Genomic DNA, 24,563 nt, shown 5'->3' with positions numbered 1-24,563 from the left:
TAAGGAGAGAGGGAATACAAGGAGGGACAGCTATCAGAAATGTACTTTCACGAAGCTCACTTACCCATCCCTGCAGTGAATGGTACCATGATCGGGGGGTCCTTCTTAGCCGGAGATTCCTTACGGCCAGAGGACTTAGTTGACTTCTGAGTTTCTTTGGCTCTACCAGCGCGACTACTGCCACTAGAACGCCGCTGGGAGCTGCTCAAAGGTTGTTCTGGTAACTGCTGCTGCTCACCGCCCAGCTGCGGTGTTCCTTCCAGAGACTCCATTCCAAGATGGTGGACAGGAACAATGTTGAGGCCTCAGTGCAGCGTTTAAATCTATCCCCCTGGGTACCACCCCCGGATGGGGGGTCAGCAGGGACATCCCTCGGTGCACCGCTAATTGGTACTGCCCCCGCTAGCGCCCGTAGAGCGCCAGACACCCTGAGGCCAAAATCCCCCCCTGCGACGCCGGGCGCCGCCATTAGCCAGGATAAGACGCTACCGCGCATGCGCGGCCGCGTCATCGCCCCGCGCCGCACCCGCGTCATCAGGACACGCCCCTTCCGGACGCGGCCGCGGCGCTGAGAGCAGACGCGCCGAACAAGGACGGCAGCGCTCACCTAGCCATCGCAGACCCCAGCAGCAGCGGCGGACCGACCCCAGAAGCTCCGGCAGATGCGCACCATTGGGCCTCACGTACCAGGTGAACAGCGGCACCACAGAAGTCAAGCCCCCCGCTTAGGGCTGCTTCCTCCTGCTGTCACCTACACAGACAGTCCCCCTGCCGTGTGGTGCTTCCATCCCCCTGATCAGGCCGAGGTAGGGGACCCCCGCTACCTGCATCGGCCTGTCAGGAGTGGGATAGCTTCTATCTTCAACCCTCTTCTCTGGGCCTGTCTGAAGAGGTTCCACTGTCAGGGACAGGAAACCAACTGGCGGGGGAGTGAAGTGCCGCCCTTTTATGTCTGAGGTTTCCTGTCCCTGAAGGGCGGATCCCCTCTCTCGTTGTGCTGTCATGGCGACTGAATAAATTGCTGAGTGTTACGGTACCCTTAGGGGTTAATATTGATGGCATTATCTTTAGGAAAGGTCATCAACATTAGATGGGTGGGGGTGCTAATCGGACGTACTGAGATACAAGACTGAACAGCACCATCACCCGTATAAGTGTCCACAGCAGGGTACTGCAGATCCACTCATTTTGGTGGGTACACTGGGTGTCGCACCCCCACAATCTGATATTGAGGAGCTATCCTAAGGATAGACTGAGTATAAAAGGAATGGGCAACCATTTTATCGGCAACAGAAACAGTTGTGTAGGAGGCTTAAAACTGGGCGAGAAACAGCTTAGTGAACGCACCTTCTACAAGTGGATTACGAGATGAAGGTATAACCCCGATGTCTGATAATTCTTCATTCTTAGATTCTTCAAGCTAAAAAAAGGGAGAACAAAAGGCAAACGCATTAAAACCATTATAATGATTCTATTCAGAAGAGATGCAGCAATTTCATACCGGCCACCAACCGAATGACTCAGGAATGTGAACAGATTCAAAGTTTGTGTGTGTTTTTTCTTTACTGTGGTTCAACAAGCAGCACTGATCCCCACAATGATCCCTTCTATGTAAGTGACCTGCATAACAGAATTAAATACATGTAGAAATCTGAAGCTTTATTTCCTAGTTGTGAATGAAAGTTTACTTGGTTGTGTGTATTGTTAAAGGGGCTGTCATGTCATCAATACATTTGCTAGATCTACCGGATAGTTCAATAGCACATCAATCGGGATCTGACACCACGCGCACCCACCGATCAGCTGTTATTTGTTCCTGGAGGATATAAACGCTTCAAAAGAGGATGAGGAGTGCAGCTCCATTCAAAGTGTAGTGGCCGCTGCCAGGAGCTGCTCCACAGCTTGGATTCTTTAGAACTGATGCTGTGCTGTGGTAGCCGCTGAGCGCCGCTCTATTCAAAGTGCTGGAGCAGCTGATCGATGATGTGCATGGGTCTGAGACCCGCACTAATCTGCTATCGATGAAGTATCCTGTAGAAATTCTGATCTCAAATTGCCTTTGTGCCCCATGTCAGTAAGAAAACAGATTGTACATACAACGTATGGTGGCCGGAGAGAAAACTGCTGCATCAATCTCAGCTCCGAATGCGGTACCGAGAGTAGAAAGGGAACAGAGATGGGTAACTCTGTTCCTGCTCCGTGGACTCCAGATGAACCTGAATGGTTTGTAAAAGCGGTCTGGAGATCCGACGCTGGCAGGTACAGAGAAGGGGGGGCTCTGTACAAGGTCAAGAAACACCAGGCTTTACCTTCTGCCGCTCCAAACCGCCCGTATCCTGTGTTTGGTCACTTGAGGGACTTTGAGCAGCATCTGTAAATCGGATGAAAAAAAAAAAATCCCTTCCCCAGTAATACATGTGCTTATAATCCAGGTTGTGTTAGTTTGGCTAAGAGAAACGCACACAGGGAGCCCCAAAAGCATGATTACAGTAAGAGGGCCTTGTGTACTTTACCTAGGTAGCAAACAAGCTATAAAGATCCTGAGAGTCAGCTGGACTGCAACAGTAAAAAGTGTAAAATACATTTATGGACTTCATAGCAGTCCTACAGGAAACAAACAGTGTCTTACCACGGACTAGAATGAGGATATCAGGACAGAGACTTATTACAGATATAGAAAGCACTAATCCTCTATACAGTGGTATACACTCCATGGTAGTGATTGACTCCTACTATGCATTGCTCCCCTGCCCCTGAAAAAGAGCCATTACTTAAGGCAATAGGACTCACACCCAGCATGGACAGGATCCAACAAGGGAACAGGAAAGCTTTACTTTATTCTTCATCTTGATGGAGTCCTGCATGGCATTTGAAGAAAAATGCTGCTTTTCAAAGTCATTAGGCTAAAATCTACCTACAAAGTTGAGAAGTATTTAAATACAATGCTTTAGGGTATGTTCACATGGACAAATTTTGCACTGTGGATTTTTTTTTCCCACTGATGCAAAGAAAATTGGAGTAAAAATCCAAAGAATTTCCCCATATTACATGTGGATTCAATTTTCTGCTAAATTCACCCCAATCCATCCACTGCAGCATAAAGCAACAATCTAACAATTTAAAATCCACAACGTGTGCCGATATGTGGATCCAAGGCACTCATTCTCTGCAGCATGGGGATGAAAAGGGGTAAAATCCACCTTGCTACAAAATACTATATGGATTTTCTGACTGTGAATGCGAGCAGAAAATCAACAGCTTCTTGGCCAAGTTATTTCTTAATGCAGTATGGGTTGAGTTTAGTGATGAGCGAATAGCATTGTTGCTCTGGTCTCCTCAAGCATGCCCGGGTGGTCTCCGAGTATTTGTTAGTGCTCGGAGTTTTAGTTTTTGTTGCCTCAGCTGCATGATTTACGGCTGCTGGACAGCTTGATTACATGTGGGGATTCTCTAGCAACCAGGCAACCCCCACATATATTCAGGCTGGCTAGCAGCCGTAAACGTAGCTGCGTTGACAAAAATCCCAGAGCAGTCAAATACTCTGAGACCACACGAGTGCTCGGGAAAACCCGAGCAACGAGTATACTCGCTCATCACTAGTTGAGTTAAATGAAATTTTTTCTACTATTCAAATCTAAAAATTCTGCTAATTTCCAGTTAAAAACGCAATGGTTTGGGGAATCCCAGGTTTGTCACCCAGAACAGACGCGTCCAATTGACAGGTTCGGAGGTTGCATGTCATGTAGCAGAATCTACATTTGATTTCTTTACTTCATTTATTTAGACCCTATTTCGTAGCTTTGCAAACATATTGCCATCGCTCACATCAGCTCTGACATAAACCAGTTTAAGATTCCAAGGATATAACAGCAGAATTATAAAAACGATGTAAAAAACAAAAACCTCAAAATCAATCTATACACACTCTGCAACATTGAAATTTCAACATGAAGAAAAAGTTGAGTAATTATGGAAATTAAAAGGTCAGACGTTTTAAAAGGTACTGTCCAGTTTCAGGTACAACAGCAGTGACATCTTGTGTACAGAGGTTGATGGCACATGACACGGAGCTCTGTGACTGGCACGAGCGGTGATGTGCACCGGTGTGAGGTCACCTCTGTAGTCAAAACAGCAGAACAAGAGAACCTAACGAGCTTGTTATTTTATTCAGTTTGGGGTCCACTCTCCTAAGAGTCAACAACTCCGTTATTGATCTGCAAATGATAAAAATTGAAACCAAATTTTCAAAACATCTCAGTTTATTCAGTGTCGAGTATTAACATCATTTGCAGACATAGGCCGTGGGTCACACTTGCGAGCTCAATGCGAGAAACTTGCGCGAGTCTCTCGCATGAAGTCCCGGTACTGCCACCGGCACTCAGGACCGGAGCGTGCGGCTACATAGAAATACATGCAGCCACAAACTCCAGTCCCAAGTGCCGGCGGCAGTGCCAGGACTTGATGCGAGCTTCTTGCATTGAACTTGCAAGTGTGACACCAGCCATACATGAACTTACATTCCTTGGTTACCATTAAAGAGGTTATTAATGGTTGTCTGAATATTGTTCTTCCACACGGAATACAATTGGCTGTACAAATCATTACGATCTGCTGCCGGCAGCTCCCTTTGCAAGTCTGGAGAGAATAAAGGCCATAGTAGTACATTTAGGCCACAGAGCTGCTCACAGTAGAAGTAACATGCAGCCTGTAATTGCAATTTTGAAAATAGCTCCTGGGACACTTTGGAGAAACAACAGTAGCAATGGTTCCACGACTGATCCACTGTGTATGACATGTGAAATTGGAAATCACATAACCCTAAGGTGGCAAACCATGACTACAAAATTCAACTGAAAGCGTCTGCACAACACTGGGCTACAAGCCAAATGTCCAACTACAGATGTTCCACTGACTTCAGGCCACCGTTCTCAAAGGCCATCATTGTTCAGAGTAAGACGGCAATGGAGGTCTATTCTTATTATCAATGAGAGTGGCTTTTTGTATTAAATGCAATGATAGCCAGAGATGTGTCTGGAGACCAAGTGGGCAATGCCATGAAGACGCCTTCACGAGGGAAAGTCATACTGGTCCTACTCACAAGACTATGGTATGGGTTTGCACAGTCTTTTTAACACAACGCAAGGCTGCATGTTGCTCTTGTTACTGTGTGACCAAAACATGGCTTGTTGCGTCTCCGGACTAGTCTCCCCATCAAGAACATCTGGGACATAACACTGGTCTACAAAAAATATAAATAAATTCTGTCATGGACTTTAAGAACAGTTTTAGACTAATTTGAGGGTGCTGAATTCAAATGTGATCTTATAATTTCTCTATCACATCACGTTTTTGCGCTATAGGTATATAGCCCATTTTCATGAATTCCATGATAAATATAAGTAGTGTATGAAAAGTGCCGGTTTATACGGTTCACTAAGGTAAATTTAGGTTTCGTTTAATCTCCCAAAAAATGTGAATATCTTTGTTTTCTTTGAACATGCATAATTCCCATTTGTTATGATAACACCCTTGTTGATTTGCTGTACATAGGACTTTGTAATCTGTTATTCCTTGAGTAAAAATATACAAAACGTAGTACTGAAAAATCATTTGTTTTTATCATAAAACATTAGGAGTAATTTTCATCAAAAATTGAAAATATCTCGAAATCCTGATGTGATAGCCAAATTCGTAATCCGTCAAAATTGACTAAAAATATGTTTTAAAACCTTTTGCCAGAAAAAATTGCATTGACCAGTGTAATCGGTCTCCATTTGCAAAGGGGAGCTGTTAGCAGCAGATTTTGAGGATTTGTGTTCTTGAGTGCATTTAGAGTGGCAGAACATTTGAGAATTAATATATTGTGAAAATGGTTTTAATTTTCAAGTCAATATTTCCATAATTCCTTGACTTTTCCTTCTTGGTTCTGCAATTTCAAAGTTGAGTGTAAATATAGGGAATTTGCTGTGGATTGTGCTGCAGGTTTGCTTCAGATTTCATCCTATAAAGTAAAATTCAGTTTGAAAAAAATACAAAATAGTTGATGTTTCTGCATGGATAATTTCTGTAAGATGTGGATCGTGTTTTTAAAGCCCCATCCACATGTATAGCACTGTAACTCACTGTCTGCACTACAAATTTGCCATGTGAGGACGTACCCTTAAGCAAAGTATTCTAGGCCCTAAGATGGGCTCTATTCACGCTACCATCAAGATATTTATCCACACCCAAGCAAGCCAAACACCTAGGGAAACTTGATGGAGGCTAGTAGTGGTCAATAGAACCTCACCTAGCTTTTTGAATATTTTCAAAAGCAAAATTGATGGAGTCTTGAGATTTTAAACATGTAACAAATGTTACTCATGCCATTAGTTGGGGCCCAATTGATTGATAAAACCAGGTAGCAGAAATGTTAGAAGAGAAACTTGGCTTTCTTCAAGGTCAATGAAGAATCAAAAAAGCAAAAAAAAAAAAAAAAAGGGGGCACAGTAACTGACTTTTTTCAACCTATGTAGCATTGCCTAGTAAGTTACTGTAGATAACTTACCAATGTATTCCCATTAGCTCCAGTGCCCTGTTCTTCCGCTAGCAGCTCCAGACCATAGTCCTTGACAGGACTGTTTCTTGTGTCAGCTTGTGACTCAGACAGTAGTTAGAGGGGGGAAGGCTAATGGCTAATTTGTATAGCTAAACATAGCCATAGACACAGAAGGGGGCAAGCTATCTTACTATCAAATGTTCATTTAAAGAGGTCCTTTCACCAAGTCAAAAGGAGTCAGTCTCTGCTGTTAATTTATTACCGCTACTGCCTAAGTATTTATTTTATATTTTAATGTGCTATACGCTTCCAGATATGGGCCTTTGTATTTAATGCTGATTTTTATGGTCTTTAACAAGTGGATATTGGTTGCAGGGCAGCCTAAAGACATGCAGTTAGAGAATCTGTGAGCAGCATCCACTTGGTAGAAACCATACAAATTAGACCTAAATGACATCCATATCTCTGGAACAGAATAATAAGGGAGACCAGCGGGAATGAAATAAGAGCGAATACTGGGCACTGATGACAGGCCATGTTTCAATAAAGCAGGTGCTTTGTGCCTCCAATAAACCAATAATCATATTTAAAAAAAAAAAAAACACAAATCAATTTATTAAGAAATTTGTCTTCATTGCTGTAAAAAAAATAAAGTAAAAATAAAGATGCATGCAAGTGGCCTCAAACCCATGCTTTTCTTCAGTTTATTTGCCTGCCTTTAGCTACATTGCTAACAGGACGTACTCATTTGGAGTACAGAGGATGGCAGCGATTAGGTCAATACTTGTCTACTCCCTTGAGTCGTTTGCTCATCAGCACACAAAGGATTAGACAGGTACTCCAAATGGGTATGTTCTGATAGGAATGTAACTAACAGCAGAGAAACTGGGAAAAAGCACCATACTTTTTTTTTTTTAACAGGAAAATAAATTCCCTAATAAAGCGAGTTACAAAGTTTCAGAACTTTCCATGCTGGACAAAATTATAAATAAAAAAAAATAGGTGAATAAGCGGCTTAACTGCTGAAAGAACGGACATGCTGCAAATTTAAAAAACATTGCAGTTTTCCAATTCGGACAGAAAAAAACAAACAAACGTGTGCATGAGATTTTTTTTAAATCTCAAAGCCTTTGCTGTGATGTATGTAAAAAGCAGCTTTTAATTTCCAAAGCAAGGCAGCAAAAACGCTACTTGTGAACATTACCACAATACACATTCAGCGGTGACTGTTTTGGGGTCTTGCTGGGAGAATCAGCAGCAGAGTGGGTTCCTTTGCTGCACTCTAAAGTGGAGTCATCTCAAAAACAATGAAAACCAACTTGTGTGAATACACCCTTAAAAAGGTACCTTTGACCCTATGTCAGCCCTGGATATGTGTGAGATAAGCGGATTAGCGTGGTCCTTTTCACGGACTGCGTGAGAAGTAACAAGGACACATTTATCACACCTTTTATGTAAAGCATCTACGACACCGACAGTAAATAGGCAATTGGAATGGTCATGATATCCGTGGGGCAAACGTCCATGTCCCTAACATAAACTGAGCAGAAATAGTTACCTGTGCCAGAAATGCGATGAAGATTCTTCTTTAACATTTGGTACAACGGGCTGCAAAAGGAGATGCATGAATCACTAGAACTCTGCATACGGACTCAAACTTAATCACTCATACAAAGGCAAACATATAACAAGTCTCAAAGACATTAGAAAAAAAAAGGACTCAAGCATTATTACAATGAATACAGTGGCCATGGGCACTCAGGTGCTGAATATGCAAGTTAACTATAAAAGCTCCCATTTACAGAAAGACTAACATTTTAACCTGTTAATGAAGATGTAAACATACATCATATGTCAGTCCCTGAGCTCGATCTTTCACCAGCACGATGGCTTATTTTACCAGCCATCATGTGCCTAACAGCCACGGGTGGAAGATAGCTCCACCCCCCAGCTGTTAACCTGTTAAATCCCCTTGTAAATCTGACAGCAGTATTTAAGACTAAGGGGACTATTACATACAGTAAAAAGTGAAAAACCTAAGCCCTCACACAGCCCCATAGCCCAATAAATGAGAATGCTAAGGGTCTCAGCAAGATTGCAATAAAAACTTTTTTGTTTTTTTAATTTGCATAATTTTTGTAACACTTCAAACAAACAAAAAAAAACTAGACATGTTTGGTATCTGGGTGCTAGTACTGATGTAGAGAACCATATTGTCAGTTTTACCATAAAGTGAACAAGGTAAATAAAACAAATAAATTATGAAATTGGACTTTGTTTGCAATTTCAATGCACTTGATAGAATGAATGATGTCATTCAAAACTACAACTTGTACAGCAAAAACAAGCCCTTATATTACTATAAATGGAATAAATAAATATGGTTCTTGGGGGAAAAATGGAGGAAGAAATAATAATAAAAGTTTCTGTCATGAAGGGGATAAACACAGTGATAACACAAAGCCCAATACCTGGGGTCCTTGACAGAAAACGTCGTAATGCCCAATAGTTTTCCAAGTTCGTCTGCGCCACAGTGAACGATGTGTTGCTGCCGTTTGTCATACAATTGTTTCACCATGATGTACTGTCCCAGGAAATGCATCACCTACGGAGATGAAAAAAATGGAAAAATGCATAAAATAGAACGGAAAGAAACAGACTGCTATATCAGGTGCTCTTATTCTGCTCTTTAGACAATAGTCCTTGTCTCCTATGCAAATCCTACAGGATGTCAAAAACAAAAGATCTTAACCAACGTATACATTACTGAAATGTTGTAGTTGACTATTATCAGGGCTCAAAGTAGATGTGCCATGTTAGAAGCCATTAAAAAAAAAAGTACTAGCTATGGAACATGGCATTTTGATATCCTAAAGAGATGCAACAGTCACCCCCGACAGATAAGCTTGATCAACACCTCGCATTATAAGAGTGTATTACATACAATGCCAGTGCTCACATGTACAGTACATCAACACCACCAACACGGAATGCCCCTGTACACAAGACCGAAGTGGAAGCCAGATTCATGACTATATCTACCCAGGTTAAAGAGTGGCAAAAATAAAACAACGAAATTCAGAAAGGGGGCAAGCAATAGTATCAGTGGTCAGGAAACATTTGCATCAAATCACGCATATATAATTGTAATGAAAAGCATAGAGCAAATAAATGTGGACGACTAATTATGAGTGCGGACAATGTAATCTATAGATAATGCACAATGCATGAAAAAGGTAGCCTCAGATACTGAAGGTACGGTAATTTAAGTATGGAAATAGGGATTTTTGTGTTACCGTAAAATCCTTTTCTCCGAGACGCTCATTGGGGGACACAGAACTGTGGACTGTGGGTGTATGCTACTGCCGCCAGAAGGCTGACACTAAGTAAACATAAAAAAAGTTTAGCTCCTCCTCCGCAGTATACACATTGACACCGGCCGCAGGCGAACCCAGTTTGGTGCAAAAGCAGTAGGAGAGAAAAGGAAACATATCAGCATTAATACAGGATACAACATGTCTAGAAATAACCCCACTGACTGAACCAGTCAGAAAAAAATGAAACAAAAAAGGAGCCATCTGGCTAACAGGGAGGGAGCTATGTCCCCCAATGAGTATCTCAGGGAAAAGGATTTTACAATGAGTAACACAAAAATCCCTATTTCTCCTTCGCCTCAGTGGGGGACACAGGACTGTGGGATGTCCTAAAGCAGTCCCTGGGTGGGGAATTAACTCACCGGTATAACATCCAGGCATCTGCCGACTATAAGTGTGCTACCGCTGCCTGAAGAATCCTTCTACCCAGACTTCCCCTTGAGAAAGCGGCGCTTTGTGGCCGCGAAACGCGCGTCGGGGACCACCTCCCGGCTGCCTCTCCACCCTGCCTTGTTACCAGGTAAGCTCCTGTCCCCATGCTGGCTCCCATGATTTTCTACCTGTTTTTTACAGTGTCAGCATGAATGGCACCGCTGTGTGCATGGGCGCTTACCTCCTAGATTAGTTACACTGGCATTTTTTCTATCTGCCTTCAGACCGGTTAAGCCCTTTTATTGCCCCCATGTTAGTTTTATGATTTTTGGCACCCTATGGGGTCCTAACATTATTCCACATGGCACATAGGGCTAGGTGTTTTTCTGGGTGGACACTTGTGTTCTTACTGACGTTATTAGTGTCCAGTGTCTCACCTCTTTCTTTCCTCCCTCATTTCTGGGGGGGGTGGGCAGGGGTCCGCTATGTGTACCCATTTTGGGTAGATACTTTAGGGGGGGGGGGGGGAGGGGAGTAGGGGTATGGGGGCTACGTTTTCAGCATATCTCCAACATTCATCTTTGTTCATATTACTTTAGTATATTGGAAATGCAATTATATGTTATTTGTAGTCTTTGAATAAAGTTTATTGAAATTGTTAATCGATGCTCAGTTCTTCCTCCTGGTAATATAATATGTTTTGAGCGGATTTGGTGAGTCCGGATTCTATTGGCGGTATTTTCGCCAGGAATCCGTTTTCTCACACTATGCATTTGGGATCTTTGTTCCCAGACTTGCATCTGCATAAGTCTGAGTGTGGATATTGTAGTGCTTGGAAAAGCTATGCAAACTAGACCAGGTTGCGGCCTTGCAAACCTGTTCCGCTGAAGCCTGGTGCCGAAGCGCCCAGGAAGCCCCCACTGCCCGAGTGGAATACGCTTTGATTCCGCATGGCCAAGGTTGATCTTGAGGCCACAAGTCCCTTCCTGCGACCCTCAGGGAGGACAAACCGCGCATCCGTCTGCCGAAAAGGTGCTGTCCGAGACACGTACCTTCTCAGCGCTCTCACTAGGTCTAACGTATGGAGAGCTTTTTCCACACGGTGCGTTGGCGCCGGACAAAAAGAAAGCAAGACAATGTCCTCGTTAATGTGGAACGAAGAAACCACCTTTGGTAAAAAGGAAGGTGTTGGTCTGAGCACCACCTTATCCTGATGCAATCGTAGAAAAGGAGCCCAACAGGATAGAGCAGCCAGTTCAGATACCTGTCTAATTGAAGTAACCTCCACCAAGAGTACAACCTTCCAGGAAAGGCAAGTTAAAGAGACGTCCTGAAGGGGTTCGAAAGGAACTTCCTGCAAGGCACTTAAGACCAGATTAAGGTCCCAAGCATCCAGGGGGGCTCTGTAAGGAGGAACATTATGAGCTACTCCCTGTAGGAAAGTTTTTACCTGTAGATTAATAGCGATCCTGCGCTGAAAAAGTACCGACAAGGCTGATATCTGTCTTCTAAGTGTACTCGGTGCAAGCCCTGAATCCAGGCCGGTTTGAAGAAACGCAAGAATGTTTCGGATGGAGAAACGTAATGGGGGGAGCCCACACCCTCTACACCATGAAAGGAAAACCTTCCAGGTGTGATGAGAACTACGTGCAGAGACAGATTTCTGGGCGCGAATCATGGTAGCGGCTACCACTTGGGAAAACTCGGCCTGCGTTAGGATCCAAGATTCAATGGCCAGGCCGTTAAACACAGTGCCCCTAAGTTCTGGTGGTAGATCGGCCCCTGCGAAAGTAGATCCGGGAGGTCCGGAAGCCGCCACGGAGCTCCGGCAAGCAGCTACACTAGGTCTGCGTACCATGACCGACGAGGCCAATCTGCTGCGACCAGGATAGCTGGAACTCCTTCTGCCTTGACCTTTCTGATGACCTTCGGGAGCAGTGCTAGAGGGGAAAAACAGATATGGGAGATGAAACTGGCCCCAAGGCAAAACTAACGTGTCCACAGCAATCGCCTGTGGATCTCGATATCAGGCGACAAACCTGGGTACTTTGGCATTCCTCACGGACGGCATCAGGTCTACGTCCGGGGTTCCTTAGAGTTGACATATCTGCAGAAATACTTCAGGATGTAGAGACTATTCCCCGGACGCAAGACCCTGTCGACTGAGAAAATCTGCAGCCCAGTTTCTCGCCCGGGATGTGGACTGCCAAAATAACCAAGTGATTACTCTCGGCCCAGCAGAGGACCTGTTTTACCTCATGCATGGCCGCACTGCTGCGGGTACCCCCTTGATTTATGTATGGCACCGCTATAGCATTGTCCAATTGAATTCGGACAGGGCGGCCTGCCAGGAGATGATGAAAATGCAGCAACACCATACGAATTGCCCGAATCTCCAACAGATTGACCGGGAGGGTTGACTCCTGCGAGGACCAGCGTCCCTGGGCTGTGTGACGGTAAAATACTGCTCCCCAACCTAGAAGGCTGGCGTCTGTCGTGACCACCAGCCAATGGACTGGGGGAAAAGGTTTCCCCTGTGGAAGAGATGGACTCGTTGACCACCATGAAAGATCCTGTGACCTGGAAAGGTAGACGGCACCTGAGGTTGAGAGAGTGGATTCCTGTCCCACGCTGATAACAGAGCATGCTGGAGAGGGCAAAGATGGAGTTGCGCAAAAGGCACTGCTTCTATTGCTGCCACCATTCTCCCCAAAACCGAATTGTGTGAGACTGGCCGGCAAAGGGTCTTCACCTCTTGCCGAAGTTTCAGGACCTTGTCCCAAGGTAGCATTGTCAAGCCTTGTAAGGTGTTGAAAAACATCCCTAGAAAAAAAAAATTCTCCGGGATGGTAAGAGGGACGATTTTTCTCGGTTCACCAGCCACCCTAGACGAGAAAGAGTGTCTAGAGTAATGCTGATGTTTTCCTCGCAGGCCCGAAAAGACGGGCCCTTGAGGAGATCGTCTAAGTAAGGTAAAATGAGTATACCCCGAGAATGCAGGATGGACACAACAGCCGCCATGACCTTTGTGAACACACTGGGGGTGGTGGCTAGTCCGAAAGGTAAGGCTGTGAACTGAAAATGCCAATTGCCTACAGTGAAACGTAGGAAATCTCTGATGCACAGGAAATATGGGAATGTGCAGATATGCATCTTGAATATCTATTGAAGCTAAGAACTCTCCCTTTTCCATTGACGCAATGACTGATCGAAGAGACTCCATTCGAAAGCGACGAATGTTGACAAACCTGTTTAAACGTTTCAGGTCCAGAATGGGCCTTACCGATCCGTCCTTTTTTGGGAACTAAGAACAGGTTGGAATAGAACCCCTGAAATCTTTCTTCCTTTGGAACTGGAACGATTACCCCGCGGAGCCGAAGAGACTCTATAGAATTGAACAGGGCTTGTAACTGATTTTGAGCTGAGAAGGAAAGAACCGGCACAGAGGAAGGTTGACAAACTATCTTGTATCCTGAAGACACCAGTTCTCTTACCCATCTGTCGTGAACCACCGTGAGCCAGGTCTGGTGAGAAAATGAGTAGGCGGCCGCTTACTTTGTTGGCGGAGACCAGAGGCCGACTCCAGTCATTTGGCCGAAAACCTATGGGACCTAGATCCCCTTCCCCTCCCCTGAAATCGCATTCTCCCCAATGGGTTATCCCTATATGAGATCTGATGATATCTTTCCTGATTGGATCGCCATGGAGCAGCGGGATTTGACGTTGGGGTCCACCTGGTATTGCGAAAGGGCTTAAAGCGAGCCTGGAACTGACGACGAAAGGCTGCTTAAACTTCTCCTGTTGTATCAAATGAGCTGATCCAATTTTTCTCCAAATAATCGGCCCCCCTGATAAGGAAGGGTTGTAAGAGATTTCTTAGAGGTAGAATCTGCTCGCCATGTTCTCAACCAAAGAGCCCTTCTGATGGCAATAGCGTTTGCTGCCGCTGAAGCTGCACAGTTTGCTGCGTCTAAAGACACATTGATCAGGTAGCTCCCAGCCAGAGCTATTTGATTTGATAGCTCAGTCAACTCCACTGGAACAACCCTCTCCTGCAGAGCCTTGGTCAAAGATTCTGACCAGGACATCATGGCCTTAGCTACCCACGTTGCCGCAAAAGAGGGCGAGAGAGCTGAACCTGAAGCCTCAAAGACTGAACGAGCCAAACTATCAATAAGCCGATCAGTAGGATCCTTAATAAAAGAGCTATTGGGAAGGGATAACAGTGTGTTAGAGGCTAAAAGAGAAACCGGGGTATCTACCGAAGGGGATTCTGCCCATTTCTTACGCAGTTCAGGAGCAAAAGGGTATCTAGCATTCAGAGCCTTTTGTCCTGCAAAACGACTGTCCGGATGCTCCCTGTGACGTTGGACCAAGTCCTCAAACTCGGGTTGAGAAGCGAACACCCTATGAGACTGCTTGGCCCTCTTGAATGATACCTTATGACCAGAGGTCAAGGTAGATTAGTCCTCTATACCCAGGGTCCAGTTGACAGCCTCGATTAGACTGTTTACTGACTCCTGGTAATCAGTGACCTCTAGATTGAGGGATACCTCGGAATCAGTCCAAACCGAGTTCACCGCTCTCCACTGGAGAAGGTGAACGAGAAGAGGAACACCAGGAAGCAGATGCCCCTGATGGACCGGGAGACGCTGTGTGGGTTCGCTTTCCTCGCGTCTGCCTAGTGCGAGCGCGGCCCCTGCAGGCCGAAGGTTCCTGAGAGTCGGAAGACCTCTCAACGGCAGGTGAACTGCTGTCCCTGGCACCAGCCAGGGTCTGCAGGGACTCCATTGCCTTAGTTAGGGATGCCGTAGACTGTGACAAGGACGTGACCCATTCCGGGGGAGAAACCACGGCATCTACCTGAGTCGCAGGGGAGGGCTCCTGAGCACGTTTGGAGACGCAGGCCTCACAGACGATTACTCTGGGCATACGGAAAAGCGGACAGACAGACTACACATGCGGTATATAGTACCGTGTGAGTTTTGGCCTTTCTAAACATGGTGCCCTGCAATGCTATAATCAAGGTAATCTAGATAGGCCGTAGTAATGCAGCGCTCAATGCTGTCAGGCTGGGGGGTGGGAGTAGCACTTAAACGGGGACACGGGACCGGGGTATGTGGAACGTGTCCCCGTTTGTTCTGTGGCACGTGTCCCAGAGCGAAGAATCCGAGCTGCCTTTTTTGAAAAAGAGCGCCCCCACTAGTGGGCGGAACCGGAAACAGCAGTGTCTGCGGCCTAGAGGTTGCTTTCCTTTTTTTTTTGCGCTTCGGCAAGGAGAGGGGGCGAAGCCGCCGCAAGTGATGTGGCCTGAAGGGGCGGGACTTCCGTCCACAGCCTACTTTCTTTTAGAAGCCGGGGACTAAATTATCGGCCGCCCCGGAAGTGATGCTGGCGGTCCGCAGTGTGGCACCACCCGTAAAACACAGGCTGCGGCGCCGAGACCGCGGCACCACCGGCAGAAAAAGACTCCAGCCGCCATCGCAGCCAGACCGCAGGGACGAGAGGAACGAAATCCAACACCCCGGTACTATGCGTGTCCCAGGAGCCCTCATAGCCCCCCCACAGGCAGCCCTTCTTGAATGCCGGCGCCTGCGTGAGGGGGGGCTGTGTAACCAAACAGACGGTACAGGCATCCTAACTCCATCTTCCTTTCCATAGGATGAGACGAGGGACCGTCCGCCCTCCTTTATCACCGCTGTCTAGCACTGGTGATGCAGTGGGGGGGGCCGCACGGACAATGCATATGCACCTGTACAGCCTAGGGTTTCATTACCTTAGGGTGGTCAGGGCTTAGTTCGGCAAGTCCCACGTCGCGGGAGAGGATACGTGGAGGCGACACTCCACGTGCTTGCCCGTTGATGGTTTGGGGAGATTGGACCCTTTCAATAGGGTCCGTCGCCCCTGTCTCACTTCCAAAAAAGGGTCCAGAAAGGACTGGGAACCAGACATGTGCCTCCGTCAGACACCAAGCATGAACTGGGTTCGCTTGCGGCCGGTGACAAGGAGTATACTGCGGAGGAGCTAAAAAAATTTTTATGTTTACTTAGTGTCAGCCTGACTGCAGTAGCATACACCCACAGTCCACAGTCCTGTGTCCCCCAATGAGGCAAAGGAGAAAAGGTAGTCCACTACTTGGACAACCTGTTCTTGATCTGAATGTTAGCTCCCGTTAAAATAAAAACACCCATACTCATCTCCCGTCCTGATGCAGTTCCTGCGTTCCCAGGGATCACGCCATTATGTCACGTTAGCCTTGAGCTCAAATCAGCACCTAGTGTCACTGTCTCTGCCTTCAGACCTATAAGTACTCAAGAGCTAGTGGGCGGCCAGCCGTAGCCTTCACTAAAATACTAATAGAATGGCATAATACCAGAGATGAAGACTTAACAATAAAAAATAATAAAACATGAAGGATACAAAAGGCCACTATACACTATAGGTGTCAAGTAGCAAACTTTAAATTGTTGATAAGGCGGCCGAAGACAACGGACAAAGTAACGGTTTTTGTCTCCGTTGAAAAAACGGATCCGTCGCCATCTGTAAGAATGGAAGCCTATGGAGCAGATCTGTCAAATGATGGAATATGGCGACAGATTCTGTTTTTATAAACTGTGCATGCTCTGATTTTTTTAGGATTTCATTAGCTTGATCAGCTTGTCGGATCTGGTGAAAAAACGGATCCGTTGCATCAGTTTTTCACAATCTGCAACGGGTCCGTCGAGCCAATGGATTGTGACTGATGGCAAAAAACTGATGTGTGAAAGGGGGCTTAAAGAGCTCAATTTAGTTTCATATAAATTTCTGTACCTCTCCCCTTGTCCTCAGTAATATATTTTACACTTTGTCCTATAATGCCCTGATGTAATCCAAATTGGATGCCCTTTTATTATGAGGGAGAAGAATCCAGCCGGCTGCATTTCAGCAGCTAATTCTTGTGTTCGGAGCAGAAAAAAAATCTGCTGACTAAAGTAATCTGGCAGAGCCTCGCCCATGGAGAATAAAGAAACACCACTGTGCATGGTGGAGTCAGGGGAAAGTCATTGGCCTAATTGTTTAGCCAACATCTAATGTGTATGGTGGACCTTAAAGGGAATCTGCCAGCAGATTTTGGCAACCTCGGCTGAGAGCAGCCTGATAAAGACAAAGAAGCTGAATCTAAATCACTTAAAGGAAACCTGTCACCCCCAAAATGGATGATGAGCTAAGCCCACCGGCATCAGGGGCTTATCTACAGCATTCTGGAATGCTGTAGATAAGCCTCCGATGTATCCTGAAAGATGAGAAAAAGGTCAGATTATACTCACCCAGGGGCGGTCCCGCTGCGATCCGGTCCGATGGGCGTCGCGGTCCGGGGCCTCCCATCTTCATAGGATGACGTCCTCTTGTCTTCACGCTGCGGCTCCTGTGCAGGCATACTTTGCCCTGTTGAGGGCAGAGCAAAGTACTGCAGTGCGCAGGCACCAGGAAAGGTCAGAGGCCCGGCGCCTGCACACTGCAGTACTTTGCTCTGCCCTCAACAGGGCAGACAGTACACCTGCGCTGGAGCCGCAGCGTGAAGACAAGAAGAGGACTTCATCCTATGAAGATGGGAGGCCCCGGACTGGACCACAACGCCCATCGGACCCAACCGCCCGCGTGAGTATAATCTAACCTCTTTTTCTTATCTTTCAGGATGCATCCAGAATGCTGTAGATAAGCCCCTGATGCCGGTGGGATTAGCTCATCTTCCATTTTGGAGGTGACACGTTCCCTTTAAATTACTGCATGCAGCCATTAGGCTGAGTGCTCAAGATCCAGAACTAGCAGCGCTTTGGACTTGGCATGTGTGGGGGGTTTCGGCGCATTTGAGAGAAACTGAGTGATAAATAGTAATCTTCGTTTTCTTTTATTATCCCCTTTTGAAAACTACAAATTAGGGATTTTTTTTTTTTGTAGAAAAAAAAAATGGTAATATTTAAATTTACTCAGCCCAATGTTATAATGGCTATAATGGGTTAAAAATACTCACTACTCCCCTAGATTAATTCCTTCAGAGGTGACATTTCCAAAATGGAGTCACTTGTGGGGGTTTCTGCATGTCAGGGACACTTCAAATGTGACATGGTGTCCGCAACCTGTTCCAGCCAAAATAGCGCTCCTTCCCTTCTGAGCCCTGCCGTCCACCAAAACAGTGGTTTTACTCCACATATGGGATATCTGTGTACTAAGAAGAAATTGCACAACAATTTGTATGGTCCATTTTTTCTTGCTACCCTAAAGAAAATTGCTAAATTTGGGGCCAAAATAACATTTTTGTGGATAAAGGTGTTTTTTAATGTAAAAACATAAAATTATGTGAAACACATAGGGGTTCAAGGTGCTCACCACACATCTAGATAAATTCCTTGAGGGGTGTAGTTTCCAAAATGTTGTCACTTTTGGGGGGTTTCTACTGTTTATGCAACTCAGGAGCTCTCCAAATGCGACATGGCGTCCGCGCTCAATTCCAGACAATTTTGCATTCGAAAAGTCAAATGGTGCTCCGTCCCTCCTGAGCCCTAAACAGTTGTTTTTCACCACATATGGGGCAATGGCATACTCAAAAAAACTGCACAACAAATTGTATGATCCACTTTTTTCTTGCTATCCCTGTGAAAATGCTACACTTGAGGTTAAAGTAACATTTTAGTGAGAAAAGTAGTAAAAAAAAAATATTTTTTTCCCTTCCACATTGCTTTAGTTCCTGTGAAGCACCTGAAGGGTTAATTAACTTCTTAGATGTGGTTTTGAGCAGATTGAGGGGTGCAGTTTAGAATGGTGTCAATTTTGGGTATTTTCTGTCACATAGGCCCCTTAAAGGGAACCTGTCACCCCGTTTTTTGAGATTGAGCTATAAATACTGTTAAATAGGGCCTGCGCTGTGTGTTCCTATAGTGTATGTAGTGTACCCCGATTCCCCATGTATGCTGAGAAATAACTTACCAAAGTTGCCGTTTTCGCCTGTCAATCAGGCTGGTCAGGTCGGGAGGGCGTGGTGACATCGCTGGTTCTTCCTCAGCTTTACGTTGGTGGCGTAGTGGCGTAGTGGCGTAGTGGTGAAGACACAGCGCGCGATCTGCGCTGTCATCCCTTTCGTCGGTGGGGGCGGCCATCTTCCTGGGGCCGCGCGTGCGCAGATCGAGTGCTCTGCTGCACGGGGCTTCAGGAAAATGGCCGCGGGATGCCGCGCGTGCGCATTAGAGATCGCGGCGGCCATTTTCCCAAAGCCGAGATGCAAACTCGGCTTTGGGAAAATGGCCGCCGCGATCTCTAATGCGCACGCGCGGCATCCCGCGGCCATTTTCCTGAAGCCCCGTGCAGCAGAGCACTCGATCTGCGCACGCGCGGCCCCAGGAAGATGGCCGCCCCCACCGACGAAAGGGATGACAGCGCAGATCGCGCGCTGTGTCTTCACCACTACGCCACCAACGTAAAGCTGAGGAAGAACCAGCGATGTCACCACGCCCTCCCGACCTGACCAGCCTGATTGACAGGCGAAAACGGCGACTTTGGTAAGTTATTTCTCAGCATACATGGGGAATCGGGGTACACTACATACACTATAGGAACACACAGCGCAGGCCCTATTTAACAGTATTTATAGCTCAATCTCAAAAAACGGGGTGACAGGTTCCCTTTAAAGTCAACTCAAATGCGATGTGGTCCCTAATATTTTTAAAATGGTGAACGGAGCCCAATAAACCAGTTATTCATGTTTTCATAAACCACAATGCTGTGAACACTTATTAGCTCTTGGAGAAAAGATCAACATTTTCAATGCAATATTCAGAAATGATGAAGCTCAGCAAGGGGTTAGACATCACTAAATGCTTTATTGCCTTCATTCCTCCACAGCAACAACTGCAACTAAATAAGTTATTAAAATGCACAAGTGTTTCTCATAAGTCACAGAATAGCCCCAGGCACTGGCATACTAGTAATGAAAGCGCAGTGTATTTAAAACCTCGCTGACAGAACCACTCTGTTGTAACCTTCACTTATCTATCTTTTTTTTTTAATATATTTTTTCATTTTAGTCTTCCACAAACTTTGCATTAAGACTTTAGTCGGGACATGGAAGATAAATCACACGGATTAGTTGTCATCACATAATAAATCTGCTATTGTTTAAATTCTTTGCCAGGGATTAGAATGGCTGATTGTAAGGAGATTGCTTTCTCCAGACAAAGCGCTAATCAAGCACATCTTATTCAAAGGCATTTCAGGTCAAAGACGCTGGTAGGCCATGGGTGGTTCCTAAATAAAATTCTGGCAACAGATCACAAGAACCACTTTGCTACAGGATAACTGCTAGAACTTTAGAATATTTTTTCAGTTCAAATAATCCAAAACAAAACTGCCCTACAGCAAAGTAAATTATTTTCTGAAAAAAAGGTAGTTAAATAGTTTGTAAAAACCCCCTGGACGTTCCCAGATCTTTTCTATTTTGCACTGCGTCGCTCCATTGCAGAGATATTTAAAAAAAAAATAAATTTGGGGGTGCAGTTTGTGAAATCTCTGCTTGTAGAGCACCTGGGCGTTTTTTCCCAGTGTTCACTGGGGCCATGCACACACTCCTCGCTCCCAGACACTGCCAATCACAGGTCTGTGGCTGATCTAGTAGTCTCAAACACTGCAGAGCAGTATATGGGAGGGAGGTGTGAAAGCGCATGCCCCCAGACAAGAGTGAAGAAACCTCCAGCAGAGATTTCACATACTGCGCCCCAAAAGCAACAAGTGTGAATATCTCTGCAATGGAGAGACAGCAAAACAGAAGAGCAGTAAAGTTAAGGGACCTCAAGAATTGTTTTTTTTTTTACAACACACAGAAGTAAATTTTTTTGACCAAGTGTCAGAGGCTATTTAAGTCTTAAAACAAGACTATGAAAAGCGGTTTTAGTGCTATATTGGAAATCACTTGATGCAGTTACCTATAATGAACGTGACAAAATACATGCACCCAGAGGGGAAAGCGCTGTGACTCCGATGCTCTCCAAACGCATTAGATGGTTGCCAGATGCAGCCAGAACTGTCAGGTTAAACCAACATGTGTATAGGGGCTATAAGTGAGATAATAAAGAGCTCCCTCTATAGCATGTGCGTTATTCTCCCAGATTTGGCATTTGCCTAGCAGTACAGGCAATATAATCTTCATACTATAAAACGACTACATGTTAAGTGAAAAGAAATAGGAGCCAAGTCACCTAGGTAGTGTACAAGCCACAACAATAGAAGCAGCGTGGGTGCGCCACTGCGAACAGCAGCCGCCGTATTGGTAATTTATCATCCACTCACTGATTGTATAATACAGGTATTTACTGGAGGGGAATCTGGACAATTTTCTTCTCGAGAGCGAGTCAAATGATAACAGTCCTTCATACTGGCACTTACTGAAGTGGATGTAACAATCCATTCTGAAGAACCTCATGTTATAAGCATTTCTTTTTTCAAGGTTCTATTATCTGAGAAATTTATTTTTCCGTTCTAGCCAATTCCTCCACCACAAATGCTTTGATAGCAAGTTGCCCTTCACAGCAGCTACAGCCTACCTCACTGTCTCCAGTACAAATTGTGTTTGTGGTGATTTAGCTAAGGTGGTCACAGCACAAACTGCTCCAGGTTATTAACCTCTTTCTGACTGAGATGTATTTTATTTTTTGTTTTGGCAGTTTACATTTTTTCCTCCTCTTCATAACTTTATTTTTCTGTTCATACACGCTTATGAAGGCTTATTTGTTGTGGGACAAGCTGTAGTTTTAAATTGCATCATTCATTTTTCCATTCAATGTACTGAAAAATAGGGGGAAAAAAATGCAGTGACACAAGACAAAACGCAATTCCAACCTTGCTTTTTTAGGTTTGGTTTTTTCGATGTTTATTGTGGAGAAAAAATCTGGCAATGGTTGTCCAGGTCAGCATGATTATTGCAATTCCAAAAGCAAAGACCTGCTTAGTTTTTTTTTACCTCTTTCCTTTCTCCTTCCTGACCAGGCCAAATTTTGTACTTCATGTTAGTGATACATTTAGGTTGATACAATATGCCTTTATTTACCAAAATATCAGACATTTAACAAAAAAAAAAAAAGGGAACATTTCACAAAATTTTTAACTTTGAATTTTTATGCACTTACCACTTCCCCAAGCCTGTTTTCACCGTCCTGAACAGTGCAAATTACACAATTTTGACTAGTGTGACTTTGTGGTAATAACTCTGGAACACTAACTGTTCCCAGTGATTTGGAGACTTTTTCATGACCCATTATACTTCATGATAGTGGTTAACTTGGTTTGTTACCACTTGCGCCAATATGTGAAAATATCGGAAATTTGGAGAAAATGTTTGCAATTTTGAAACTTTTGTTATGCCCTGAAACCAGAGAGAGTTATGTCACACAATTTAGCGAATAAAAAAAAAAAAAAATATATTTAAAGTATGTCTACATCTGCATCATTTTTTAAACTTTTTTGGTAGGAAGCTATAAGGGTTAAAAGTTGACTAGCGATTTCTCAATTTACAAGACTTTTTTTATTTTTTTTTATTTTTTAGAGACCACCTCACATTTGAAGTGACTTTGAGGGGCCGATATAACAGAAAATACCGCAAAGTAACCATTCTAAAAACTGCACCCCTCAAAGTTCTCAAAACCACATTCAAGAAGTTGATTAAACCCGAGGTGCTTCACAGGAATTAAATCAATGTGGAAGGAAAATTAACATTACTCTTTTTTTCTTCACAAAAATGTAACTTTCTCAATTTTTTTTACTTTCACAAGGGTATCAGGATAAAATAGACCCCAAATCATAGCTAAAGAAAACATGTAGACCACTCACTATACTGTCAGCAGTGGCTGTAAGTACATCCCAACACCGACAGAGCGAGCTGTCCACCTTGTGGTCAGGTCATTACAGCTGCCGCTGTGCTGTGAGCGGTTCCTGAAGTCGCCCCGTGAACCGGCGGCTCCTGGTAGGAAATAAGTTCGCCTTCTCTAAGTAACTTTCACTTTTGCACTTTCAGTAAGGCGGCCTGGCAGCATTGTACAACCCTTGGCAAACATTATGGAATCACCAGCCTTGGAGGATGTTCATTCAGTTGTTTAAATTTGTAGAAAAATAAAGCAGATCACAGACATGGCACAAAACTAAAGTCGTTTCAAATGGCAACTTTCTGCCTTTAAGAAATACTAAAAGAAATCAAGAACAAAAAATTTGGTAGTCAGTAATGGTAACTTTTTTTTTTTAAACCAAGCATAGGGAAAAAATTATGGAATCACTCTGTAAATTTTCATACCCAAAAATAAGACCTGCATCAAATTAGATCTGCTCGTTAGTTTGCATCTAAAAAGGAGTGATCACACCTTGGAGAGCTGTTGCACCAAGTGGACATGAAACATGGCTCCAACACGAGAGATGTCAATTGAAACAAGGGAGATAATTATCAAACTCTTAAAAGCGGGTAAATCATTACTCAATGTTGCAAAAGATGTTGGTTGTTCACAGTCAGCTGTGTCTAAAATCTGGACCAAATACAAACAACATGGGGAGGTCGCTAAAGGCAAACATACTGGTAGACCAAGGAAGACATCAAAGCATCAAGACCGGAAATTGAAAGCAATAGGTCTCCAAAACAGGAAATGCACAATAAAACAAATGAGGAACGAATGGGTGGAAACTGGAGTCAACGTCTGTGACCGAACTGTAAGAAACCACCTAAAGGAAATGGGATTTACATGCAGAAAAGCTAAACGAAAGCCGTCATTAACACCTAAACAGAAAAAAAACAAGGTTACAGTGGGCTAAGGAAAAGCAATCGTGGACTGTGGATGACTGGATGAAAGTCATTCAGTGATGAATCGCGAATCTGCATTGGGCAAGGTGATGATGCTGGAACTTTTGTTTAGTTCCATTCCAATGAGATTTATAAAGATGACTGCCTGAAGAGAACATGCAAATTTCTACAGTCATTGATGATATGGGGCTGAATGTCAGGTAAAGGCACTGGGGAGATGGCTGTCATTACATCTTCAATAAATGCACAAGTTTGTGTTGATATTTTGGACACTTTTCTTATCCCATCAATTGAAAGGAAGTTTGGGGATGATTAAATCATTTTTCAAGATGATCATACATCCTGCCATAGAGCAAAAACTGCAAATATTCCTTGAAATAAGACACATAAGGTCAATGTCATGGCCTGCAAATAGTCCGGATCTAAATCCAATTGAAAATCTTTGGTGGAAGTTGAAGAAAATGGTCCATGA

General features: G+C 44.5%; 1 protein-coding gene across 1 annotated transcript in view; it reads right to left on the bottom strand.

The window, feature by feature from the left end:
- Positions 1 to 24,563, bottom strand: part of MDM4 (MDM4 regulator of p53) — a 67,650-nt gene that overhangs the window by 13,927 nt on the left and 29,160 nt on the right. Inside the window, exons 4-7 of the mRNA XM_069756194.1 lie at positions 9,010 to 9,143; positions 8,097 to 8,146; positions 2,310 to 2,371; positions 1,348 to 1,420 (exon numbers count right to left, since the gene is read on the bottom strand). Coding sequence (XP_069612295.1) covers positions 1,348 to 1,420; positions 2,310 to 2,371; positions 8,097 to 8,146; positions 9,010 to 9,143 — 319 coding nt within the window. The remainder of the gene's footprint in view (positions 1 to 1,347; positions 1,421 to 2,309; positions 2,372 to 8,096; positions 8,147 to 9,009; positions 9,144 to 24,563) is intronic.

Source organism: Ranitomeya imitator, chromosome 3, assembly GCF_032444005.1.
Source record: "Ranitomeya imitator isolate aRanImi1 chromosome 3, aRanImi1.pri, whole genome shotgun sequence".
NCBI classification, from domain to species: domain Eukaryota; kingdom Metazoa; phylum Chordata; class Amphibia; order Anura; family Dendrobatidae; genus Ranitomeya; species Ranitomeya imitator.
The sequence above is the reverse complement of the archived record's forward strand: the minus strand, read 5'-3'. Positions and strand labels throughout refer to the sequence as shown.